The sequence below is a fragment of the Apodemus sylvaticus genome, chromosome 14 (genome assembly GCF_947179515.1).
Source record: "Apodemus sylvaticus chromosome 14, mApoSyl1.1, whole genome shotgun sequence".
NCBI classification, from domain to species: domain Eukaryota; kingdom Metazoa; phylum Chordata; class Mammalia; order Rodentia; family Muridae; genus Apodemus; species Apodemus sylvaticus.
In genome coordinates, this window is record NC_067485.1 from 9,115,508 (window position 1) to 9,138,003 (window position 22,496).

The 22,496-nt window shown below is 44.6% G+C and overlaps 1 protein-coding gene across 16 annotated transcripts; it reads right to left on the reverse strand.

Annotated features, from left to right (window-relative positions):
* Positions 1–13,378: 13,378 nt before the first annotated feature.
* Positions 13,379–22,418, reverse strand: Rmi1 (RecQ mediated genome instability 1). Of its 16 annotated transcripts, none has more exons than XM_052157316.1 (4): positions 22,360–22,418; positions 20,596–20,688; positions 18,067–18,153; positions 13,379–17,604 (listed from the first exon to the last, which is right to left on the reverse strand). In XM_052157316.1, exon 4 carries the CDS (start codon positions 17,573–17,575, stop codon positions 15,725–15,727), a length of 1,851 nt encoding a protein of 616 aa, XP_052013276.1. In that variant the 5' UTR covers positions 17,576–17,604; positions 18,067–18,153; positions 20,596–20,688; positions 22,360–22,418; the 3' UTR covers positions 13,379–15,724. The 16 variants fall into 16 exon arrangements, with proteins under 16 accessions (XP_052013276.1, XP_052013275.1, XP_052013273.1 ...); XM_052157315.1 differs by having other exon boundaries at positions 20,596–20,691; XM_052157313.1 differs by having other exon boundaries at positions 22,222–22,418.
* Positions 22,419–22,496: the final 78 nt, after the last annotated feature.

Here is a 22,496-nt window from a genome sequence, read left to right on the forward strand (position 1 = left end):
AGACAGAAGTGGAGTGTGTTTTCTCATACCTGGACCACAGCTTGTAATATTTGGATTTGTAAGCTTAATTTGGGATTTCTGTAGATGTCAGGAAACTAATGAATAATGGAGTAACTAGATCATACCATGTCTTACCATACCTTGTCTTAGCTTTACTGTTGTTGTGATAAAAGCGCAGGTCCAAAGCAACCTGGGTAAGGCGAGGGCTTGTTGGGCTTACGGTCCATCATCAGGGAAACTGAGGCAGGAACTGACACAGAGGCCATGGAGGAGATCTGTTTATTAAGTTTGCTGTCTTATATAATCCAGGGTTATCTGCCTAGGACTGGTACCACCCAGACAATATCCACAGACATGCCCTCAGGCCAGGATAATGAAAGCAGCGCCCAACTGAGTTCATTCATCCCTTCTATGTGACTCTGGTTTGTGTCAATTTAACAAAATCTGACCACAACTTCTTCCTTCTCAGACGGCTCAGGGATCTTCTCAGAAGAGGAGGCAGAAGGACTGTCGAAGCCAGAGGTAGTGATGACCGCAAAGATGTGCTGTCTTCCAGACATGATGGGGCTAGCGCGCGCACGCGCACACACACAGAGGAATCACAACACCTGTGAGCACATGCGCAGATTGAACAAGGTCAAGCTAGACAAAAATCCGAGTGTGGATCAGGAGGGCATCGTGAAGGACCTCACCTCGCTGAGGAGCTATTGGCAAATGATGGTTGCTGGTGGGGGTGGGCGGAGTCTGTTTTATTCAGGGGTGTACCCCCTGAGAAGCTTTCCCATAGATGGCTCTATATCAAGGGCACCTAGCCAGCACCAAGTGGACTCTGGGTTTGGGGTAAGCTTGGAACAGAATAGTGCTGGGGAAGAGTCAGAAAGGATGGGAAAGATGGGAGAAGGGTTGGATTTGGCAATTTATTTTTTTAATATCAAATTTAAATTAAAAAAATTTAAAGAAACTCATTAAAAAAATTAAGTGTGGGCCATGGCACTGAACTGAGTTCTCAAAAGAAGTACAAATGAATGGTGTGGTGGTTTGCTGGGCAGTGGTGGCACACGCCTTTAATCCCAGCACTTGGGAGGCAGAGGCAGGCAGATTTCTGAGTTCAAGGCCAGCCTGGGCTATACAGAGAAACAAACCCTGTCTCAAAAAACAAAAAACAAACAAACAAACAAAAACAAACAAAAAGAACGGTGTGGTGGTTGGAGTAGGAATGTCCCCCTGTGCGTTTGAATCCTTAGTCACCTGGGATAAAAAGACGATGAGTCTGGATGCTCCCTGTGAGTGACAGGTCAGAAAAGCGCCAGAGTCTCTGACAGGAGCACAGGCTAGGAGTGTCAGTGCTCTGGTTGCCCATCACAGCTCAGTGGTGAGATCTAACTGACGAAGACAGCAAACACTTTATTTCAGGACACAGAGATATCTATCTGGAGCTGAACCAGAAACTTCCTCTAGCTTCCACTTTGCTAGAAGGTGCCTTGAAGGTAACTGAGGGGAAAGGTCACTCACAGTCTTGCCAGACTTGGCAGAAGTGCCCCACGGTATAATGGGGACATGGTTGTTCTGTGGTAACCAACTGCTTTCAGATGGAATTGGAGCCTGCTCCACAGGAGGGATTCCACACCAGGGACTGGAAATTTGGTCAGAAGCCACGGGCTGGGGAAGGCCATGTTCCTTAGGGAAGAACTTCTTTGGCTAAACGGACACACTCTGCCTTCTAAGTGTGTACTCAGACCCACACTCCAGAGCTGCTTTCAGCTTGGACCAGAGAAGCTTCCCCAGGGTATTGAGAAGAAGTGAGTGTTGAGTGCTCACCCATCAACAGGGCGTCTATGTCACCCTTCCAAGGGAACACCGGGGAAGAGGGCCAGAAAGCACGTTAGAGCAGGGGGACAGGGAGAAAAGAAGTGCTTTCTGGACAGGGCATGGCCTCGACGGCCATAAATCCATCCCAGCTGTGGTGGCCAGGATTGGGCCCAGGTGAGTCTGGGCCTATTTATATTCAGTTATAGGTGGAGATGGTGCTTATGAGAATCTGACCCCTCCCTTCGGAAGTATAAAGTCTCTCGATGGGTTCTGGGGAAAGGGGAGTCATTATCTTTGGTAATAAAGCCTCTGGTGGTCCCTGTGCCCCACTGGATAGCTCTGTACTCGCACACAGACACTCTCGGTTAAACTCGGTGGGTTGAAAATCAAAAATAAACTAAAATAAGCCAAGGTACTTGTGCTGGCTATTTGTATGTTACACCAGCTAGAGTCATCTGAGAGGAGGGAACCCCTTTTAAGAAAATGCTTCCAAGCCTGGCGGTGGTGGCGTGCGCGCCTTTAATCCCAGCACTTGGGAGGCAGAGGCAGGCAGATTTCTGAGTTCGGGGCCAGCCTGGTCTACAGAGTGAGTTCCAGGACAGCAAGGGCTACACAGAGAAACCCTGTCTCAAAAAATAAACAAACAAACAAGCAAAATACTTCCAAGCAGGGCAGTGGTGTTACATGCCTTTAATCCTAGCATTTGGGAGGCCGAGGCAGGAGGATTTCTGAGTTCAAGGCCAGTGTGGTCTACAGAGCAAGTTCCAGGACAGCCAGGGCTATATAGAGAAACCCTGTCTCAAGAAAACAAAACAAGACAAAAACAAACAAAAGAAAGGGAAAAAGAGAAAAGAAAATGCTTCCATAAGATCAGACTGCAGCCAAACATGTAGGGCATTTTCCTAATTATCAATAGGGAAGGACCCAGCAGCCCATTGTGGGTGGTTCCACCCTGGAGTCCTGGTGCTGTAAGAAAGCAGGCTGAACAAGCCAAGAGGAGCAAGCAATAAGCAGCATCCATCCCTCCATGGTCTCTGCATCAGCTCCTGCCTCCAGGTTCCTGCCCTGGTTGAGCTCCTGTCCTCACTTCCTTTAATGATAAACTGTGATGTGGAAGTGTAAGCTGACTAAACCCTTTCCTCCTCAAGTAGTCCTCTGACCCCCACAAGTGCAGAGCTGAGACACATAGCGGGGCATGTACATAATAAATAAATGTAACTTCTGACAGGACATGGAAGTAAGAGGGACTGTTTGGGAGCAGACAGGCTGTCAGTGCTGAGAAGTGCTAAAGGTAGGCAGGAAGTCACGGTCAGATGCATTGTGTGTGTGTGTGAATTTGTCAGAGGACAAGCTTAATTTTAAAAATACATAAAAATAACAACAAGTGTATTCATTGCTGTGGCAGTCACTATGAGCTGGCTTCATCAACAGGTATGTCTAACAGAAGGTTTTATGGTTAGTTTCTTTTTATAGAGGCTAAAAAATAACAAAACCCCACAGATTTTTGCTTTCCTGGCCTTGCTCACTGGCACAGATAGATGTGTAGTGTAGAGAGACATTCTTGTGTCCTTCTGAGAAGTGTTTTTGCTTTCCTGACTTGAGTGTGTGTGTGTGTGTCGCTTACCCTGACCCTTTCTTAATGCAACAGCCGACTGATGACCAGCAGACCAGAAAGAGGCAGCTACCACGATGAGAAGCCAGAAAGTAGAAGGAAAAGTTGTTGCTTTTTTTTTCTTTTTGACTTTTTACTAGAGAGTTGAGGGGGTGGTGTGAAGGGGTGGAGGGAGAGTGGGAGAAGCATGGGGTGAGCAGGAGCCATGTACAATGACACACATGTGTGAAGTCATCAGGTGAGCAGGAGCCATGTACAATGACACACATGTGTGAAGTCATCAGGTGAGCAGGAGCCGTGTACAATGACACACATGTGTGAAGTCATCAGGTGAGCAGGAGCCGTGTACAATGACACACATGTGTGAAGTCATCAGGCAAGCAGGAGTCGTGTACAATGACACAGACATGAAGACATCTGGTGAGTAGGAGCTGTGTACAATGACACACAGGCGTGAAGACATTACAGTGAAGCCAGGTGTGCTGGGGTGCCCCTTGGTCCCAACACTCAGCTCAGAGGCAGAGAGATCTCTGTGAGTTCAAGGCCAGCCAAGACTACATAGTCTTTAAGAAAGTAAGATGGAAGGGAGAGGGGAAGAGAGTCACAATACGCCCACTATTTTTTAAATTAAATGAAAAAATATTAATAATGCAATTTAATTGGTCCTTTGATAATACTAAGATACTGCTTCAGAATGAGAGTTCACTACTTCCAGAATTCTATTTACATAGGATATATAATTTCATCCTTTTTCAAAATGAAAGCTACTCTTTACTGATATTCTGTTGCTTGTTACTTGAAGCCAAATATAACCCAACTGATTAAAACAGTGAGTACATGCCAGGCATAGATCCAAACGCTTACAACCTGATGAAGGATATGTAATTATTATCCCATTATACAGATTGTATAATTAAGGCCCCCAGAAGTCAAATAACTTCAAGTCTGAACACCTGGTGAGTAGCACGGCAAGGCTTTGAAACCCAGCACTCAGCCTCCAAATCCCCCACTCTTGGATCCTACATCTACGCATAAGTAATGATGCACATAGAGATGTTGGAAACACATGTTCATAGTTGGAAATCCAGTTGAAATGTCTATCTCAAAACTAGAAATGCCAAAAATGAGGTATTCACAGCCAGGAGCCATCTAACTTGAGACGGGTGCTGGTGTGTATTCTTTGAAAGTCCTGAAGCTCCTAGCTGCAAAATGAATTGAACAAAGGCACTGTGGGGGGTTGAATATGCTTGGTCCAGGGAGTGGCACTATTAGGAGGTGTGGCCTTGTTGGAGGAAGTGCATTACTATGGAGGTGGGCTTGGAAACCCTCCTTCTAGCCGCCTGCAAGACAGTCTTCTCCTGTTTGTCTTCAGAACAAGATTCAGAGCACTCAGCTCCTCCTGCACCATGCCTGCCTGGATGCTGCCACGCTCCCACCTTGATGATAATGGACTGAACCTCTGAACCTGTAAGTCAGCCCCAATTAAATGCTGCCCTTATAAGACTTGCCTTGGTCATGGTGTCTGTTCACAGCAGTAAAACCCTAACTAAGACAGGCATAAATGTAGCAACTCTCCCTTAAATTGGAAACTTAGGGGTTCTTTGGGGAGTCAGTTGCCTTGGATGGTGTTTTGCTGGGGCAAACACGTGAAGGAGTGTTTTCCTGAAGTGGACATGGGTGAAAGACTAAGGCAGACTCCTGAAGGAATGTTTCACTGAAGCAGACAGTGGAGAGAGGATGTTCTGCTAAAGCAAGCATGTGAAAGGACATGTGATGGAGGACACACGTGTACTGGTCTGCCTTACCTGGTGAGCTCCATTTACCAGGACTCAGAGTACTTGGGCTGATTGGATGCACGTGTTGAGGCAGGGGCCATGCTGGGATAGGGGCCATGCTGGGACAGAGGCCATGCTGAGGCAAGGTCCGTGGAGGACACATGATGTTTGGAGGGTATAAATAGGACTCGATGGAGTGACAGAGAGGGACCTTGGCTTAGCTAGCTGTGCAAAACTTGTGGGTTCCGTGATTTCGCTTCCCTGAGAGAGGCACTGCTGAGAACTTCTCCTGGTGTTCCTGCTGGTCCCTCCTGACTTGAGCTGAGGCTGAGGCCTGGCTCTCTTTGCTAAGTAATACCACTGCTGTTGATTCGTGTTTGCTAACCCAACTTTACAGAACTGGACTGCTGGTGTGTCCATGAAATATTTTTGAGTGGATTGAGCTGCCGCTGCTGACCTGTGAAGGGAACTGCTAATTTCCAGACAACACAGATGGGAGTTGCTCCAGGGAACCTTTCTAAACAGGTTCTCTTCCCCCCACACCCTATCCTTTCTTCCCCACTACTTCTGGTGGACGATGTGCTAAAAGGAAGGTTAAAGCATTGAACAACTATCATTAAAAATAAAGATCAAGGGGCTGGAGAGATGGCTCAGCGGTTAAGAACACCGGCTGCTCTTTCAGAGGTCCTGAGTTTAAATCCCAGCAACCACATGGTGGCTCACAACCATCTATAATGGGATCTGACGCCCTCTTCTGCAGTGTCTGAAGACAGCTACAGTGTACTCATATAAATAAAATAGATCTTTAAAACAAAATAAAGATTGAAAAATTAAAGTTATATTCCGTTGACCTGAGTAATGATCTTTAGTTGATAAACATGCCTTTACATACCCCAACATGATAAACCTGCCTTTACATACCCCAACATGATAAACATGCCTTTACATACCCCAACATGATAAACATGCCTTTACATACCCCAACATGATAAACATGCTTTTACATACCCCAACATGATAAACATGCCTTTACATACCCCAACATGAGTGCAGTTGTCAACACAAGGGTCTGAGCTGTGGCCTCACCACAGGAGTGCTGAGTTCAGGCTGTTCTCCGGATCCTTACTGCCGGGGAAGAGTTTTGGCTGCACAGCAGTGAGAACATGACCTCACGTTCGCTAGGCTGTGCTGACTGTGGGGAATCTGAAATGAAGTTCAGGGCCAGTGTCTGAGTGCTCAGCCACCTCCGACCACAGAAACAGCTAGTGCTTGGGGACAAGAACAGACGCTCTTTACCTACAAGGTACTGGGAAAGAAGAACACTGGAAAGGGTGATGGGTGGCATGGATTCCACATCAAGGAACAATGAAAGCAAGAGCTTACCCTGTGCCAGGCTCGGTGCCAAGCTAGCACTGCCTGAAGCAAGCCCATCGCAGGTCTGTGTCTACTTAAACGGAACCATGAAGTTCCTGAAGAAAATACCCAGTGAGGATGTCTTGGCATCTGCTGACTGATGCAGCCATTTGTTTGGATGGTTGCTTTGGTTTGATGCTTCTCTCTCTTTTCTTTCCAAGTGTACTCTAAGGAAAGGTCTCATGAAGGCCAGCTGTTTAACACAGCCAGCGGCTATACCCTCGTGGCCATGATGGAGCTGCAATTCACATGCAGGGCTGACAACCAGGTCATAGGCTGGTCCCGGGGAAAGCAGACCAGGCTGCCAGGATGAAGAAAAGCCTCTGAGTTTCCTGCTGCCCACTGTGTCAGGAGGGGATGCATCCGGTCCCAGGTTGGGAAAACAGAAGCCTTACCGAAGCAACGCCACAGTGTTAATGTGTAGCTTCAGGAAAAGAATGGAAGAACAGAGAGATGTCCACGTACCATCCTGGTGCAGGCCAACCACATTTTGTGCCCTGCAGATAATTCATTGTTTATAGATGGAAGCTTTGCAACAGTCCTACTACATCAAGAGAACTGTTGGCGCCATTCTTCTGAAAGCAGGTGCTACCCTGTGTCTGGCATGTTTGGGTAATGCTCCCATCAGAGATACAGATGTTCTTATGATTGTGTGTATCAGGTGACCTGTGTCACCAGCGATCTTTGACATTACTACTGTAGTTACTTAGGGACATCGCAAATCAGGCCTCTGAAAGACATCCACTAAGTGTTGTATGTGTCTCATCTGCCTGCTGACCAGCTATTTCTCTGCCTCTCTTTCTCTCTGTGGACTTCTCTTCTACTTGTAACACAATATTCAAATACGATCCATGAATAACCCCACCATGGCCTCTAAATGTTCAAATGCAAAAAAGACTTACACATATCTTACTATAAACCGAAGACAGGTGCCAGTCATCACACCGTAACTCCAACTTTCTGTAAACTGAGGCAGGAAGACTGCTGTTGGTTTATGTGAGCTAGGCTTCAAAGACATCTCTCAAGGAAAACCAACAAACAAACACAAAACCCTCCACAAATAAACTACAAATCTATAAATGATTACAAGTTTGTGAGCCAGCCCAAAGCTGAGTCTTCTGGGCTAAATATTTAGCCAAGTGGTAAGTCTGAAGAAAAAGTTCTTGGAGAAAATTCAAAGTACTACTGCAGTGAATACAGGAATAAAAAGAAAACAAACCATTGGGTGGGCCACTCAGACTATTAGGTGGGCATGGCCCAGACTTTTAACTTTAGGGAAGTTGAGCTACTGGGAGTTCAAGGCCACTCTGGGCTCTAGTGAGACCTCATCTAGAAAAAGAAGCAGGGCAGTGGTGGCGCACGCCTTTAATCCCAGCACTTGGGAGGCAGAGGCAGGCGGATTTCTGAGTTCGAGGTCAGCCTGGTCTACAGAGTGAGTTCCAGGACAACCAGGGCTACATAGAGAAAACCTGTCTTGAAAAAAAAAAGAGAGAAAGAAAAGAAAAAGAAAGAAAGAAAGAAAGAAAGAAAGAAAGAAAGAAAGAAAGAAAGAAAGAAAGAAAGAAAGAAAGAAAGAAAGAAAAGAAAAGAAAACAGGGATGGCACTGAGAAAGTCCTAGTGGTCTGGATAGACAAACATTGGCTGAGAGTTGAGAGCCACCAGATGTGGGTGCTGAAAACCGAACTCGGGTCTTCTGCAAGAGCAGTATGAATGTGTAATAACTGCTGAACCATCTTTCTAGCCACAGTAAGTAAGCTATGTAGTTGTTTGGTTAGGTTTGGTTCCTCCAGACAGGAGCTCTCTGTGTAGTCCTGGCTGTCCTAGAACTCACACTAGCTTTGAACTCAGAGATCCACCTGCCTCTGCTTCCCAAAGGCTAGGATTAAAGGTGTGCATCACCAGTACCTGAAAGCTATATAGTTTTTAAAATATGCTTTTAATTGTTTTGAGATCAATATAATTAGGTCTCTTCTCTCTTCCCTTTTCCTCCCTTCAAACCCTCCACTCTTATCTCTTTTGTACTCGTGGCTTCTAAGATTGTTCAGCAGGTGGTGTGTATGTACTTAGGGGATATATATATATGTGTAGTATATGGCTTTAGAAGATGCTAGCATTGTAATAAAACAACACACAAAGCCAGATGGAGATTTGAGTACACAGCAAAGTGTCCTGAGATTCCAAGTGATAGGAAGTCAGGAGTTGCTAAATAGACATTGGAATTGCAAAGTGGGGGCCAGCAATTAAGAGCTCTGTCTGCTCATCCAGAGCTCCTGAGTTCAATTCCCAGCAACCACACTGAGGCTCACAACCATCTGTAATGGGATCTGATCTCCCCTTCTGGTATGCAGGTATACATACTGATAAAGCACTCGTATACTTAAAAAAAATCTTTTTAAAAAATTGCCAAGTGCCAAACATTTCTATTTATTTATTTTTATTTTATTTATTTATTTATTTTTTGCCAGTGGTGGTGATGTACACACCTTTAATTCCCATATTCAGGAGGCAGAGGCAACAGGATCTCTGAGCTCCAGGCTAGCTTGCTTTATATAGTAAGTTCCAGGACAACACAGAGAAATTCTGTTTCAATGTCCCTCTTTAAAAAAAAAAAAAGACCCTAAAAATAAATGATTTATAATTTTGTGTGTCTGGAGGTGTCTTAGGGTTTTAGTGCTGGAAAGAGACACCATGACCATGGCAACTCTTAAAAAGGAAAAACATTAATTGGGGCCAATTTATAATTTCAAACCATTATCATCATGGTCAGAAGCATGACAGTGTTCAGGCAGACATGGTGCTGGAGAAGGAGCAAGAGTTCTATATCTTGATTCTCAGGCAGCAGAAGGAGACTGTGTGCCACACTGGGTCTAGCTTGAGCATAGGAGACCTCAGAGTCCACCCCTACAGTGTCACACATCCTCCAACAAGGCCACACTTATTCGAACTAGGCCATAGCTCCTAATAGTGCCACTCTCTGTGGGCTAAGCATTCAAACCCATGACTGTGTGCAGGACCACATGTCTTCAAACCACATCCTACTCCCTGGCCCTCATAGGCTTGTAGCCATTATACAACGTCAAAGGCATTTTGCCTGACTTCAAAAGTCCCCATAATCTATCACAGTATCAACAATGTTTAAAAGTCCAAAGGTCAATGTCTGAGATTCATGAAATCTCTTAACTCTAGCTCCCTATAATATCAAAATAAAAAAGCTGATAACATGCTTCCAACATATAATGACACAGCATACACATTAGTGCTCCAGAACATAGAGAAGAGAGCACAGTGAGGAAATGTTGGGTCAAGGCTAGTCCAAAAGCGTCAGGACAAACTGCAAATTCTGTATCTCCATGTCTCATGTCAGAACACTCTTTCGATCTCCAACTCCTCTCTGCTTTGTTGACTTTGTGACTGTAACACACTTCTCTCTCATGGGCTGTTTGCACTCCCTGTTAGCAGCTCTCCTCAGCAGGTATCCCACAGCTCTGGCATCTCCAACATATTAGGCTTCCCCAAGACAATCCAGGCTTCACCCTCACAGCTTCACAATGGCCTCTCTGTGCCTCCATGCAAGGATGCCCCTGACACACACTGGCCTCAGCAAGTTTTCTTAGCCTCGGAGGGAGATCCTATAACCCCTTTCTTCTATCCTTGGCTCTAAAGTCAGAACCACGTGACCAAAACTACCAAGTTCTACTGCTTGCTGGGGCTGAAACGTGGCCCCTCATTCAATCACATATCCACTAGCTTCTGCTGTCCTTCACTACCTAAGCCTGGCTGCTCTGGAACCTGATCTGTAGACCAGGCTGACCTTGAACGCAGAGATTCTCCAGCCTCTTCCTTGGGAGTGCTGGGATTAAGGGTGTGCGCCACCACACCTGGACCTCAACTGCTCTTTAACTCCTTTATAACCCAGCAGGGTGGGGTCTTCCCCCGAGGCTGCTGCTTCCTTTATTTCCTTTTGCCATCTGGCTTTTCTCTAATCTGTTCATTTCCTTGACCTCAGTAGTTAACCCCACTCTTCCTGGTGCCCCTTTTCACTCTAGATCTGTATAAGCATGGCCACTAATAACCACAGGACACAGACCACACTAGGCAGGTTTAAAATCTTTACAAAAGCAATTAATCCAAAACTCTTCAATTTAGTTTCAGGCAGATTCCCCACCCCCACCCCCCTCCAACCAGGGCAAAAGGCAGCAACATTCTTTACTAAAAATAACACAAGAAAGCTCTCTAGGCAATATACTAAAATTCTTCTACTTAAAACATTGTACTGCTTTCCAAGTCCACTTCCTCCAAACAAAACATGGCTAGGCCATCACAGCAATACCCCAGGCCCGGTACCAACAACTGTCTTAGGGTCTCCATTGCTGAGGGGAGACACCGTGACCAAGGCGACTCTTCTAAGGACAGCATCTAATTGGGCTGGCTTACAGCATGGGGGTGGGGGAGTATGTGCACAGGAGGGCAGGTTCCCTTGGAGGCCAGAGGAGTCCCCACAGTTCTCAGCTGCCTGATATAGGACTGGTAATTAATCCCAGGTCTGCTACAAGAGCAGTAAGAGCTCTTAGCCACTGAGACATCTCTCCAGGCCCCAGTTAGCATTTTCTTATGAACTAATCATGTCTCAACCTTCCCCTGTACTTGTTTACCATTTGTACACTTGTACACGTCTTGCAATGAAATGTCACTTTCTCCCCTAAGTTGTTTTTGTCAGGGCCTTGTATCACACAGTAGCAAGAAAAGTAACTATGGCCGGTATTAAGTGAGGGGGTAAAGACGGCCAGTCTGATGGACATCAGTTGTTTGCACGACCCAGTGACTCAGCCCCGCAGCTCAAGTACTTTATGTCCCAACACAGCAATGGCTTTTAAATAGAGATACTTCAACCTAGAAATATTTGGCAAAGTCACAGCTAGAATGCTAATGCATGGTGAGTACTGCCCAGAGATGCTTCTAACAATCCTCTGGGTACGCCACAGCAAGTTATCCTGTGAAAACATCTAACAGTGCAGTGACAGAGAAACAAGGAAGCTGGTAAAGTCCATGAATCAACTGGAGGGATGCACAGGAAGTCGTGAAAGCCCAGAGCTGTGGCTCATGAAACACTGAAATGGCCAACTAATGCTTCAGCTGAGCTGGGGATGTGGAGTGGGGGAGGGGAGGCAGACGTACATAAATGGGAGGTAGACTCCTGTAGACTTCAGCAACTACAGTTTGCTGTGAGTAAAACGGACAGAATGGATCAAGGTGAGACTGAAGGAAAGTCTGACTAGATAATAAACTGGGTAAGGAGTTCACCTGTAATTAAGAGGGCGGCTAGAGCCTGGTGTAAATGGTGAATGAAGAGGAAACAAAGAGCCAGAGAGAGTAAGTAAGGGCCAGAGGTGGTGGGTGACACTCCAAGGGAATGCCTTACGGACAGTTGGGGCTGATCCTATGAACTCAGAGACTGTGGCAGCACACATGAGACACGCACAGGTTCACACCAGACACAGTTCCAGAACCCAGAAGGGAAAGTAGACACAAAGTCCCGCCTCTTACTACAAAGCTACTTGCAATTGGTGCCTGCTGAGAAAGGGAAGTCGGTTTTCTCCAACTGAGTAATCCGAGTGTATCAAACACACTCCAGCGCAGGCCCCATGCCCAGTTGTTGGCCAACACATAATTGACACCGTGGATTTTTTGTTTTGTTTTGGTGTGTGTGTGTGTTGTTGTTTTCTTGTTTTGACCTTTTTTTTTTTTTTTAATAGAGAGGTGAATGGGCAGAGAGGTAGGATCTGAGAGGAGATGGGAGTAGGGAAATGTGGTCAAATATACCATAAATAAATTTTTAGATGTATTTATTTTATGTATGTGAGTACACTGTAGCTGTCTTCAGACACACCAGAAGAGGGCATTGGACCCCATTACAGAGCCACCAATATGGGTGCTGGGAATTGAACTCAGGACCTCTGGAAGAGCAGTCAGTGCTCTTAACCACTGAGCCATCTCTCCAGCCCAAGAACGTTTTTTAATTAACACGATTATTCTTACAACATTTAATATTTTGATAAAAAAATAAATAAGAGCATTTGGTAAACCACTGAGCATATCCAGACCAGATTAGACTCAGAACCAAAGGAAGTTAATCTTGGTGGCCAACTGATTGGCTCTGGAATCAAATAAAGACACAGCTTTGGTTGGGTCTGTGAGTGAATCCTGGAGGACTGAGGGAAGACCCTCTCCAAGATGAGCAGCCCATGCACACAGTATTCTGGGGCTGCTTCCCCCTCCCACTTTCATACCCTGCTGCTGCTACCATTTTTGCTGACACAGGAACCTAGCCTTCCAACATGAAGGCAAGCAGCTCCTCAGGAATCCTATCAATGTCATGGACCAACCCAGGGTCTTAGCTTTCCCAGTGTGCAGATGGCTACTGATGGGCTACCCTGCCAACACAGTATAATCTAATTTAATACATCTCTTTTGTAACATATACTCATTCCATTGGCTCTGTTCCTCGAAAGAACCACAATACAAACACCAGAAATGAATATAGAACAATGGGTTGGTACAATATATGGGTGATGTAATATAAAGAAGTAAATAAGAACAGATGATTAAACCACCCGCAAAGGAGGTTTTAAAAACAACCTGTCACACACACACCATTTAGATCTCATAAAGATACCCTAGTACACAGGCAAGAGTACTATATGTATCAGCAGTACCTGTATTCTTGTGTCTTAGGGTTTCTATCGCTGTGACAAAACACCATGAACAAAGCATCTTGTAGAAGTTTATTTGGTTTACACTTCCAGCTCATAGTCCATCAATGGAGGAAGTCAGGATACAAACTCAAGCAGGACTGGAACCTGGATTCAGAGGTTGACGCAGAGGCCATGAAGAGGTGCAGCTTACTGGCTTGCTCCTGTGGCTTGCTCGGTCTGCTTATAGAACCCAGGACTACCAGCCCAGGGATAGTACCGCCCACAATGGGCTGGGTCTTCCCCCACTGACCACTAATTGAGAAAATGTCCTACAGCTGGTTCTCGTGGGGACATTTTTCTCAACTGAGGCTCCCTCCTCTCTGATAACTCTTTGTGTCAAGTTGACACAAAACAACCAATGCATCTTCTGGAATTGGAAGAGATGGCTGGGTGGTTAAGAGCACTTGCTACTCTTCTGGGACTATAGTTTAGCTCTAAGTACCCAAGGTAGACAGCTTACACACACCTACAACTCCAGCTCAAGATGATTTGATGGACTCTTCCAGCCTCTGTGGGCATCTACACATGCCATAGACACATGTGTTAAAAATGCATATATCTACTCTTGTGCTGTGAATTTTTTTTCACAATGAAAAACATTTTTTTTTTACATCTTTTTATTCAACTTTTTTTGAGACAAAGTTTCATATGGGCCTAGCTGGCCTCTATGTAGCCAAGAATGATCAACTTTTGATCCTTTTGCCTCCACTACCATTCTCTCTCTCCTGTTCCTGCCCCCTCTGTCATGAAGCCTGACATAGTTGTACACGCCTTTAACCCAGCACTTAGGAGGGAGAGGCAGTTGGATCTCTGTGAGTTGGAAGTCAGCCTGGTCTACAGAGCAAGTTACAGGACAGCCAGGACTACAGAGAAACCATGCTTCAAAATATATGTGTGTGTGCATATGCCTGTACATGTGCATATAGCCACACCTGAGGAAGCCAGAGGAGAGTTAGCAAATCTCCTGGAGATGGAGTTACTGGAAGCTCAGTAGCCCATCTTCGGGAACAAACTTGGGAGTCTCTGGAAAGGCAGCAATCAGCTCATTAACCATCAAGAAATCTCTACATACACACACACACACACACACAATTTAAAAACTACATATCCCAAACATAATCTAGTACAGCAAAAGGAAAAGAGCGTAGTCTCTTTAAAACAGTAACACAAATAATTTATATGAAAAGTTGATTCAAAGGATCCTGGAAATGTATCAAGATAACATCTCAAAAGCCACAGGGCCCGTCACACAGCTCAGTAGGTAAAGGAGCTTGCTAAGTCTGACAATATTACCCCAAGAATCCACACAGTAGGAGAAATCCAAGTCTCACAGGTTGTCCCCTGACCTTTACAGATAGTAAATGTAAGACATCTAAATCAGCTTTAAAATTACATTTAAAAAAAAATTCAACTTATTAGAGGTAAAATCACTCATTTTCAATACTATCTCTTTGGGGAACATCAATTTATTAAATTTTATTTCATTGTGTGTACGTGTTTGCAGCAGAGGGGGCATACACATGCTATGGCATGCAGATGGAAATCAGAGGACATCTTGTGAGAGCTGGGTTTCCACTTTCCAGCATGTGGTCCCAGGAATAGTGTCAGGTTGTCAGGCTCAGCAGCAGGCACCTTTACCCAGCAAACTGCTGTCAGCCCATCTTAATAGGTCTATTCAGTGACAAGTGGAAAACAATTTTCTCAGGAGAGTGGGTTAGCAAACCCTTCGACAAGGACTAGGGATGCAGCTCAGTTGGTAGAGCATTTGCCCAGCACACAGAGACCTGGCTTTAAACTGGTGTACCAAGTAAAAATGCACAACCCGAATCCTAGTACTTGGGAGGTAGAGGCAAGAGATCAGAAACTCAAGGTCTCGCTCAGCTATCCAAGAGAGCTCGAGGACAGCCTGGGTATGAGATCCAATTTCCAGGGAGGAAAAACAAAAAATAAACAAAACAAACAAACACCCCAAGGGTCTGGAGATGTGACTATGGGAGAAGCTTGCTAGCATTACAAGACTCTGGGCCAGTATCACCAAAACAAAAACATTCTTACACATACACTTTGATTAAACATCTTTATTTTTAAATGTCACTTACTTAGTGTATGTGTGTCCTATGCTACCTATGTAGAGAACTAACAACAGATTCTGGAAGCTGGGTCTTGACTTTTGCCTCAAGGGACCAGGAGATCAAACTCAGGTCACCATACTTGGCAGAAAACCGGTCAGCCACTGAGCTGTCTCAGTAATTGTTAAGCTCTGTAGCTTTTTTCTTTTATAGAATTGCAAAATTGAGAATAACCAAATCTGATTCCCAATATTTGCCTGTTTTAAAATGTGCTCCAATAGTATTCTGGCAAATTATTTATTCAACCGTTTTTTTAGGTTCTCAAGGTGTTCCATACCAACATCTTCTAATTCCAATACCATGGCTTTACATGAAGAAGGATTATATGAAATAGTCATTAGGCAACACAAATCTATCAGATTTCGCTGACATTTCTGTAACCCTTCTAGGAATTTTTTATATTTAAGAGGGTCCTTTCTTAATTGCTTCATTTCTGGTACTGAATATCCTATCATACTGGTAAGTATTTCATCTATAAAATCTACATCTAGATATGCAGTACCATCAGAAACCTTTGCAGTTACACCCCAAATGCCACCAGAACTTGAGAGATTTCCAGTTAAAGTGACAATAAATGCTTTGACTTTCACAGTGGTAACTTCCCTTGGATTTCTGGCCATTAGGACGGACAGATAGATAAAGGGTGAAGAGCGTAAGTCCATGCCAATAGACGGGTAAGTATTATTCCCAAATGATTTTGAAGAGCAAGTCTGGAAAGGGTGGCCATTTTCTTTAGAAATGTGTAAACTCCTTTCTGATATGTCCAGCATTCTGTTTAACATTTTATTAGTTAGGCAATGTACATCTGAACTGCTGACGGTTTGTTGTGCTGCACCATCTACTTCTGATATCTTAGTATCATTTGTAAAATCACGAGCTAAGAGCCTCTTATGACGGTCTCTAGGAGATGGACAGTCAAAAACTTTGTCTTCATGAATCATTTGTTCAGATAATGTTTTTTCATCGAAATTGCTGTTTCCTTGTTTATGAATCAGTTTATGGTTCAGAATACTTGGTTTATGTGAAAAGATCTCCATACATTTACTTGTGTTTTCCTTCAAAGTTAGTGGCTGTGATGCTTTTGTTTCCATCTGTTCTTTCTGGACAGTTTCTTCTAGAAGCAAGGCCTCTTCCAGTGAACAGTCATCAAACTCCCCATCAGTGAAATGCACAGGCTGGCTGGGTGCTTTCTCATTTGGCCTTGAAGAAATATTACATACTGGCTCAAAACTAGACTGATTTGTCGGAGTAGTATTTGAGGAACTGCCTGTGCTGAAACAGCTTCTTTCCATAGTCACATCACTATTTGCTGCAAGCTCTTCACTTTCATCAAGACTTGCCAAGAGTTCTTCATCCGAAGGCCCCAAAACAGCATCTAACCCCACTGAACCTCGGGGCACACTGTGATTGGAATTATTTGGAATGACTGGAACTGTAGGATCAAGTTCACCAATTAATCTTGCAAGTACTTTTTCTTGGGCATATTCTTCTGAAAGACCATCTACCTCACCCCCTAACACCTTCACATTTTCTGGTTTCAGTAAGAGAACACCAAGACGGAACAAAATGTGTCCATGAACTAAAATTTTTGTACCTGGAGGAAGACCACTATGGAGAGCTGGAATAGACTGATACTCCATTCCCTGAATTTGTGTGACACCATCAGTGAGCTGCAGCATTAGCATCCGTGAAGGCTTTACTTCCCATGGTTTTGGAGTACTCTGTGTTTCAGCTGAAACTAGATCATTGGTTGTATTCTTTCCTCTCAGCTTCTGTATCTGGGAATACGCAGGTTGACTTACATCAACCAAAGAATTGATCTGTAGAGCATAAAATCCATTCAGCTCTCCCTTTGGAACCTCTAAAATGTCATCAGGTAAGAGAGGATGTTCCAAGTCTCTCAGGTCGGTAAGAAGCCATTGCTCTAACACTTGTTTATTTATTTGTGCCTGACTCAAATTAGCATTATTATTTTCTTCTTGGATCCAGTTAACACAAGCTTCCAGCCACAGTAGAGGCACTTTAACATGCCATGTTGCCAAAAGCCAGGTTTCTACTCTAACTACAGCACTAGCTACACTCATCTCTTTTAAATAAGAGCATCCACATCGACCTGAAAACAAAAAGAAAAGAGACTCAATATATTAAGTTATATTCTCATAACTTTTAAATAAGAGCATATGTGTCCTCTTGAAAATAACAACAAAAAAGCAATGGTGGTGCACGCCTGTCATCCCAGCACTCTGGGAGGCAGAGGCAGGCGGATTTCTGAGTTCAAGCCCAGCCTGGTCTACAGAGTGAGTTCCAGTCTGTCTCGACAAACCCTGTCTCGAAAAAAACAAATCCAAAACCCGGAAAAAACAAAACAAAAAACAACTTATGACTATAGTTGGCTACCTCACTCTGGGCTGAAAGAAGGCTTACTTGTTTACCTAAATATTCTCAACTGTGCTGTCAGCTATTCTTAAATCTGACTTTCCCAGTATAACAAAGCAATAGCAAGATACTAAAAACAAATCAATTTAAATATATATTTATATATATAAAGGCTTAACACGTCCATAAGAAAACTTACCACTTAGGACAGCCTGCGATCTAATGACAGGATTTCAAGCTGGATGGTCAGTAGAGTACTCAGAGCCTCTTCTGCAGAGAAATAACCCTAAAACGTAAGATAAGGGGCAGTGAAGATTCTAGAATGACAGTCACTGGCTTATTCTCACGAGTGCAAGAGTAAGATGGTGCGGTTCTGGGGACAGTAAAGGTAAAATAAAAACAATAGAGGCTAAAAATGGAAGTTTAGCCAGGTGGTGGTGGCATGCACCTAGCACGGGGGAGGCAGAGGCAGCCTGATTCAGGCTGTACAGTTAAGCTAGAAGATAACTAAGGTAATTAACAGTGTGTGACCGAGCAGTTCAGAGGAAACTCTAGTGCCAGACAATCATCTTATTTTTTGGAAGCAGTGATATATACCATCGTACAACTGGCAAGAGTTGGTTTTCTTCCCACCAGGTGGGTGGCCAGTGCCCTTAACTGCTGAGGCAAGCATAGGAGATGGGGTAGCCTGGGACCCCACTTGCTCTTGGTTAGGCATACCCTCCCACCTGTAAAACTGTATTACCACAGTCACAGCAGATAGCAAAGGGTTAGCTAGGACACACAATTTCCCATTTGTTGATAAACAACACTCCCCTCAGTATAAGAAAAACCACTTGGAAAAAGAGGTCTTTTAAATTGAAGATTAAATTTATATCCTGTAACACACATCTTTTACTTTCCAGAACCAATATTAAAAGATCAGAAATAAAGACAAAAGCATGGTGTATCTTTAGCCTTGGGCTCAATCTCTAGGATTTAGGAGGAAAGGGGAGAGGGAGAGAGAAGAGGTACAAGAGAAAAGACATTGGAATATTTATCTGACAAAGCTTATCGATATTTTCATATTTAAGAGGATTTGAATGTTATCAAGCAAAAATGTACATTATGTCTGTGATTGAGAAGGCTGTGTAATCTTCAACGATTTCTTATAATTGTGTCTGTGTGTGTGTGATGTGGGTATATGTGGGGGAGATGGAGGTATGTACATGAGTGCAGGGCCCCTGGAGTTGGGAGTTAACGTTGCTGTGGGTTACTCCAATTCTCTGGAAGAGCAGTGTATGCTCTTAGTCCGGGAGTCATCCCTCCAGACCCTGAAGTTTTGCTTTGCTTTGTTGAGACAGAGCCTCTCTATGAGGCTTTGGAACTCTCTACATATACGAGACTGGTTTCCACTGAGATACTGAGAACTTTATGCCTGCCTCCCAAGTTCTGGGATTAAAGGAATATACCATCACACCCAGCTCCAAAGTTTTTTAGGGACTATTTAATGACATGAAAACATATTTGTATTTTCTTAGCATAATAGTCATATGTACAATCACAAAACTTAATCCTTACTACTTTTATGGTAAGAAGAAATACTTTTTAAAGAATTATTTATTTTATGTATATGAGTACACTGTAGATGTCTTCAAACACACCATAAGGGGGTATCAGATCCCATTACAGATAGTTGTGAGTCACCATGTGGTTGCTGGGAATTGAACTCAGGACCTCTAGAAGAGCAGTCAGTGCTCTTAACCACTGGAGCCATCTCTCCAGGTAGAAAAAAAAATACTTTCATTAATCTTTGTACCTGATAGATTTGGCTAATAATACATATGTACATTTTAAAAACTACTACGAGTAAAATAGGACAAAGTAGAAACATTCTATTACTCACCACCAAGGTTTAGGCATATTTGGCTCAATGATTAATTTTCAATCACATTCAAATTCTTTTAATAGAATACCATCCCTAGATATTGTATGTGGCATCCAATCAATAGATGAGATCTTAAATCAGTAACAAATATTTATATCCATGTTATGTTTCTATTATTTTCTGGTCAAGAAGATGGCGTAGCAAGTAAAGGTGCCTTCCTCTAAATGTAATGGCTGAGTCCATGCCTACAGTCCAACAGGGCACAAGAGGGCCAACTCCACAAGGAGCCCTGTGGCTCCCTCGTGCTTGGATAGCATGTGCGTGCAGTCACACAACACACAAAATGTAAAAAGAAGCCCTTATTTTCAACACCATTTTAACTTGTTAAAAACACCAAGGTAATTTCAGAATTCTTGGAAGGTAATCCAAAAAGAAAGCCAGGGATAAATGAGCATCCTATGCTGTTGACATAAGACATAACCATAAAGCTGGGCTCCTGGCACACGCCTGCAGTCCCCACACTTGGAAGGCAGAGGCAAGCAGATCTCAGAGTCTGAGGACAGCCACAGCTACACAGAGAAGCCCTGTCTTGAGGAAAATAAATAAATAAATAAATAAATAAAAATAAAGAGAAAATTCCATTTTGGAGTCTGTAACCTAGCTCTGTTCTGTCACCTTGGATATGGTTTTTATCCTCGATATTTTTTAAAACATTATATATCCATGTGCAGAGGTTACAGGTCAATTTGAGAGTCAGTTTTCTTCTTTCCCCATCCTGGAGATGAAATTTACATCGTCAGGCTTGGCCTTGGCAGCAAACATCTGTACCCACTGATCCATCTTACCTGTCTGCCCTCTTACCTTAGTTTTTGTGTTTGTTTTGTTTCTTGAGACAGTTTGACTATGTAGCTCTGGCTGTCCTGGAACTCAAAGATTCACGTCTCTGCCTCCCGGCTGCTACGATTAAAGGCATGAGCCACCAGTTTATTCTACTTTTCAAAAAACTCCCTCATACATAATACAAAAAACAACCACAACTTATTCAAAGTACTGTAATAAACAGAAAGTGGGCAACAGGAGAGAACTCAGGGTATGGTGCCTATAGTATTTTAAATATTATCCCAACCAGCTACTGAACTATTGAAATTATATATAAAAAAGCTATATATATATATAATATGTATATTATATATATGAATGGTCCAAATTAACACTAAATCATTAGACTATGCCATTTAACCACTAACTCCCGTTGTACTCAGGAGCCACTAAATGGGGCAAACTGGCACAGGCTTTGTGGTGACGCCCAAATCCAGGGCCTCCACACTCTAAGTGCTACACCACTGAGCTATATAGCCAGTCTGAGGTTCTAATAATGAATTGAAAACTTTTAACTCTAAATAGAAACTGAAGGATGGACAAAAGACAGACTTTGATTACTCAAAGAGAAAACCTAAAAGTTGAGAGAGAAGGAAACAAATGGGTGAGCCCCCAAGCCCACCAGGAACAATCCCATCACGGAATCTAGAGGAAGCAACTTCTCACTACAGTCAAGACAATTTCTGTACAGCTTCCCACTTCTCAGTTAACTTTACGAGGAAAAAAAAAGTTGTTAGGCGGGCGGTGGCGCAATGCACGCCATAATCTCAGCCCTTGGGAGGCAGAGACAGGGGGATCTCTATGAGTTCCAGGCCAGCCAGGGCTACAGAGAAACCTCGCCTCATAAAAAGAACGTTATAATAGAAATACTAACTTTAGCTGGCCATGTGTGCTCGCCTTTAATCTCAGCCTGGGGGTGGGGGATAGAGGCAGTTGGATCTTTTGGGAGACCTTCAGTATCAAAAACCTTGGTATTAAAAATCTTGAGCCAGGGGTGGTGGCACACACACACACACCTTTAATGCCAGGAGAGGCGGAGGCGGGAGGTCTACACAACCCTACACACCCAGGGCTGACTTTGTGCCTCACCAACGCCTCCATCGCCAGCTTCTGCCAGCCTAGTAAAGGATGCCCAAGCGCTCTCTGACAGCTGTTTCAGGGGCGCTGGTGTGCGTAGTTAGGGATTATCCAAGGAAGAGGTAGGACAGGGTGCACGCGCACAAACGCCTCGCTAACCAGAGATCACTCCCACAGACGACATCCGAGAGGGGAAGGAGGGAGGGGAGCACCCGAAGTGACGCGTCCTCCCCCTGGTGGGCCGGCCCTGGTGGGACCGTGTGCCTGCGAGCTTTCTCGGGAGGGTCCCAGGGAGCGCTGCGGCGTTCGGCGCTCTGCACCGCGCGGGTTGACGGGGAAGTGAGTGCAGGCTCCCGCGGAGCAGGCGCCGAGGGGTGCCGCCGCCAGACCTCCCCCGCCCTGAGAGCCGTTAGCACAGCGGGTTTCCCGGGCGCCGCGGAAGGGCGCAGAGCCCGCAGCGCGGGGAGGGAGCGAGCGAGACGCGACGGAACCCGGGCCGAGCACCGACCTGGCCTTCCCGCCTCGCCTCACCCAGCAGCGTGATCCCAGGGCCGCGTGCCAGAGAGCAGACCGCCCGCCGCCGCGCGCCGCCTGATGTGCCTTCCCTACCCCGTTCCTAGGGTTTGCTTTCCCCTACTCTCACTCTTTCCCGCCCAATCTGCCGCGCACCGGTGTCTCTCCTCCAATCCCACGAATCTCCCTCGGGGCTCGAAAACCCCCCCGCGGCCGCCCCCTCCCGGCACACGTGAGCAGCCCGCTGAAGTCTCGCGAGAGGATTGTCATTAGTCCCCTCCCCCTCACTACAG